The 3,935-nt window shown below is 48.1% G+C and overlaps 1 protein-coding gene across 1 annotated transcript in view; it reads right to left on the minus strand.

Moving 5' to 3' along the window:
* T265_09078 (hypothetical protein) overlaps positions 1-2,290 on the minus strand; it is a gene marked incomplete at both ends in the record, with an annotated part of 24,001 nt that extends 21,711 nt beyond the window's left edge. The window contains one exon of the mRNA XM_009175057.1: positions 2,178-2,290. Within this exon, the coding sequence (XP_009173321.1) occupies positions 2,178-2,243 (66 nt within the window). The remainder of the gene's footprint in view (positions 1-2,177) is intronic.
* Positions 2,291-3,935: the final 1,645 nt, after the last annotated feature.

The following is a 3,935-nucleotide window of genomic DNA, read 5'->3' on the forward strand; positions in this document are numbered from 1 at the left end:
TGTGATCAGTTCATCTATCGAGGGTGAGTTATTTCTTCCGAATACCATTCGACGTACTTCAGCATTGCTGATCCGGTGTTCCCACCAGATTCGGGCAATGCTCCGAAGATATCGATGGTCAAACACTGAAAGTCTTTTGACGTCCTCGGTGCGCAGCGGCCAGGTTTCAGATCCATATAGTAATATGGAGCGCACCGCAGCATTGTAAACTCGACCCTTGACAGAGAAGCTGATGTCACGCCTACGCCACAGGTGACGTAGGTTCGCAAAAGCTGCTCTGGGTTTGGTTGAGGTACCCCACCTTGAGCCTTTGACTCAAAAGTCTGACCCACGAGGCAGTGGGAAAATGTAGGGTTTTCTTTGGGGACCCTACCCGGAGCCGACGACTCACCAGTCTAACCTGCTCGGCTGCAGGGGGTTGGCCTAACCCGAGGGCCCAGGGAATAAGGCATTACTGTCTCATTCCTGATACGGCTGCGTGCAGCAGGTGCCTTTTGAGCAGCACCAGGCTCTTTGGTTTTAAAAGTATTTCGACCGTATTGGATAATGCGCCGGCGGTCACGGTCAACCGTTGGGCGACCGGAGTGTGCGGTTTTTGGGGCCGACCTTTTTTAACCCGTCCTTCCTCGGGGGAAGGCAGCATCGCTGCTTCCATAAATATGGACATGCTGGTCGCCTGGGGGAAACACCTTACTGCCTTCACACTCCTGTCGCAGAGGACAGTACGACTTTACCCCCAGACCGCCTCGTACCACGATTACTCGTAGTGCGGGGTCTCGCTGTTCTTGGTCTGGCTGCTCTCCTTTGGCCTTCCTCGCATGGTTAGACCTTGTGGAAGGAAGTTCCAGCCAGTGTAGCCCGCGGGATCATTGCAGCACTGAAGCCCGACCACCACGTCAAGGTGGCAGCTTTAGGTCGAGGAGACCCAGTAAGATACCCTTCTGATGCCAAAAGGGGCACAAATTGGCAAACGCAGTTCTGAGTCTCGAGATTAATCCGTTCTCTTCATCTGTCAAACTACCGTTAGAGCTAATTCGGCTTCCAAGATATGTATAGTGTATATGATCCAAGTGGTTAGAGCGTGAATTTACTAACCGGAAGGTTCGTGGTTCGAACCCGACCTCTGCCTCTCGACTTCCTCTGTTTGGGCTTGGGCTACCTGGCAGTACCCCAGCCCTCGCACAACCTACGGGTGGAATGGTAGCTGGGCGCCGAAAGGGTGCTACAGCTGAACGATTTCTATTTTTTTAATAGTGTTTCACAACCTTCAGTGTCACTTCCTGAATTCTTAAAAGCTTATTCAAAGACCGTACGTCCTGCACTTGGTGGTCGCAAAGTACATGCCGAAAGACTGGATGACCTTGGTAAGTCTTTCTTTCTAGTATTGTTTGCGCTTCCCGTCCACTTGCAAAAATTAGAAAAATGTCGTCTGCATATTCCAGGTAAGCAAGTTTCGCGCTACGAGAGATCTGAACACCAGAATTTTGAAGACCTTCAAGTGTCCGCCCCGCTACCTCACCAGTAACGAAATTAAACAAAAATAGAGTGGGTATCGTTGTTAGGCAGCACTTTCTGTAGAAAAGCTTTTGGAGGGCCCCTATACACTCACTAGTCTACAAGTATGTGAACACAAACAGTGCAAGATATTCACTAACTTCTGAGGCATACCCTGTTGCGCAAAGGCGTTGGAAACAAACATGTCGATAGAGTCGGACGTTGTTGAAATCAGGGAACAACAAGACCGCAGGACGCCTATATGCACGTCATTACTCTAACACTTGACAGGGTGCGATGGTATTCGAAAAGACTATAAGGGACTTTTCCCCATTGTATTCGGAAAGCTAGGTTACTCCAGGTTGCCAGACAGCTTCAAACACGTCTCACAAGTTCTGAACTTCCTTCAGAGATGCTTGGTTCCCCAGCACACACAATCAGGGAACACGAGAATCACCCTACACAGTTCCGGGTCGGGTTGAGCCGCACCCCCGTTTCATGCTTCAACCCGCCCTCACATTTCCACTCCATCGTTGCACCACAAAATATCCTAAGGATTGGGAAAAAGATTATAGCTGCGAGCGCAAGTGAGCAGTAGTCAAACACTAGGCGGCTAAGTTGAAAAGTGGTAGTGCCAAGGTATACTGTGTTATAACAATGTGAAACGCAAGAAGTCCACTTACCTTCTTTCCAAAGTGATCTTCGACAACTAGCTCATCTCTTCTGACTATTGGGTACGATATAGCCATTCTTCAGAATGTAAGAACGTGCTAATGGAAAGCAATCCACTGAAAACTGAAGTGTAAAAATGACGCAATAAATGAAAACAAGCCTTTAGGTATGAAGTGCTTAGGATCATGTCGCTGGGGGTGAGATGTACGAAGTTGTTAGAGCGCGAATTTAGTGAGCGGAAGGTCCGTGGTTCCAGCCCGAACTCTGTCTGTCCACTTCCCCTGTCTAGGCTTGGGCAACCTGGCAGTACTCCAGCCCTCGCGCCTCCTTCGTGTGGCATGGCAGCTAGGTACCGGAAGAGTATTACAGCTGAACGATCATGTCGCGGGGAAAAACGTCACTTTCCATCACACAAATATCAAAGATACATCCCGTTGTTGTTCAACCTGGATGACTGAGAAGTGAAAAACACAGGTTTCGTCGATTTCACCACTTCTTACGTAAGGCATATGATGCGCCCAATTAGTGCACCGTTATTTGGTACAAAAAGGTCACAATCGTTCAGCTGTAAAAGGAAAAGAAAGCGTTCAGCTGTAGCACCCTTTCGGTGCCTAGCTGCCATGCTGCATGAAGGAGGCACGAGGGCTGGGATACTACTAGGTTGCCCAAGCCTAGATAGAAGTGGAGAGGCAGAGGTCGGGTTCGAACCACGGATCTTCCGGTCAGTAAATTCGCACTTGGTCCATCTCGCCCCAAATGAGAATTATTTAGTACGATTCTCATCCGGACTGTTATAACCGTAGGTCACAAGTCAGAAATCTATCACAACATGTAATGCATGGCGAACGCAAGAATGAACAGTCAAGTCGAACTAGTAGTACACCATAAGCCATCTAATACCTCCTCGTTTGATGCATGGTTAACGTAGTTAGCAGCCTCCATCGTTTGTAGTCATCCCGCTCTAATCAGCTGACTCACCAGAAATTCGAGTACACCCCCCCCCTATGTGTCGACCTGCATTTCAGATCGAGCTGCATTTTTTTCTTCAAGGTTCATTATTTGATTGCTGGTTTGGTTTCCTATCTAGGCCAATCAAATCATTGTGTTTTGAACTCAACTGTGCAGACATTGCATGAAAAAATTTTTGGGTTCGAATTTCCTAGTCACTTCTCGTAGGTTTCTCGGAAGACCCTCGTGTTTTCGCCCTCCAGTAGCACTGAACCACATGGCCAGGCCCCGTTACTAGCAGCAATAAATACGCATACGAGCNAAGGTTCATTATTTGATTGCTGGTTTGGTTTCCTATCTAGGCCAATCAAATCATTGTGTTTTGAACTCAACTGTGCAGACATTGCATGAAAAAATTTTTGGGTTCGAATTTCCTAGTCACTTCTCGTAGGTTTCTCCGAAGAGCCTCGTGTTTTCGCCCTCCAGTAGCACTGAACCACATGGCCAGGCCCCGTTACTAGCAGCAATAAATACGCATACGAGCAGTTCGTCAGGTATTTGAGGATAAACTTGGACAGCTTATGTATACTCTGAAAAACCGGGAGCGAGATTAGTCCCTGCATGACTGTCACTGAAAACTAAAGCTTGCTGTCCTCGACAGATGAACCCAGTTGGTTGCAAAAACGCGTGCGCGGCCATCCGGAAAACAGGCCACACGGTGATATCCGCAACTGTTCAGCAAAAAATCAATTAGTCAGCTATAAATCGTGTACCAAAGACAGACTGGTTCCAGATGCTACCGTTTCGATCACCAGGAAGTG

Source organism: Opisthorchis viverrini (assembly GCF_000715545.1).
Source record: "Opisthorchis viverrini unplaced genomic scaffold opera_v5_252, whole genome shotgun sequence".
Lineage (NCBI taxonomy): Eukaryota > Metazoa > Platyhelminthes > Trematoda > Opisthorchiida > Opisthorchiidae > Opisthorchis > Opisthorchis viverrini.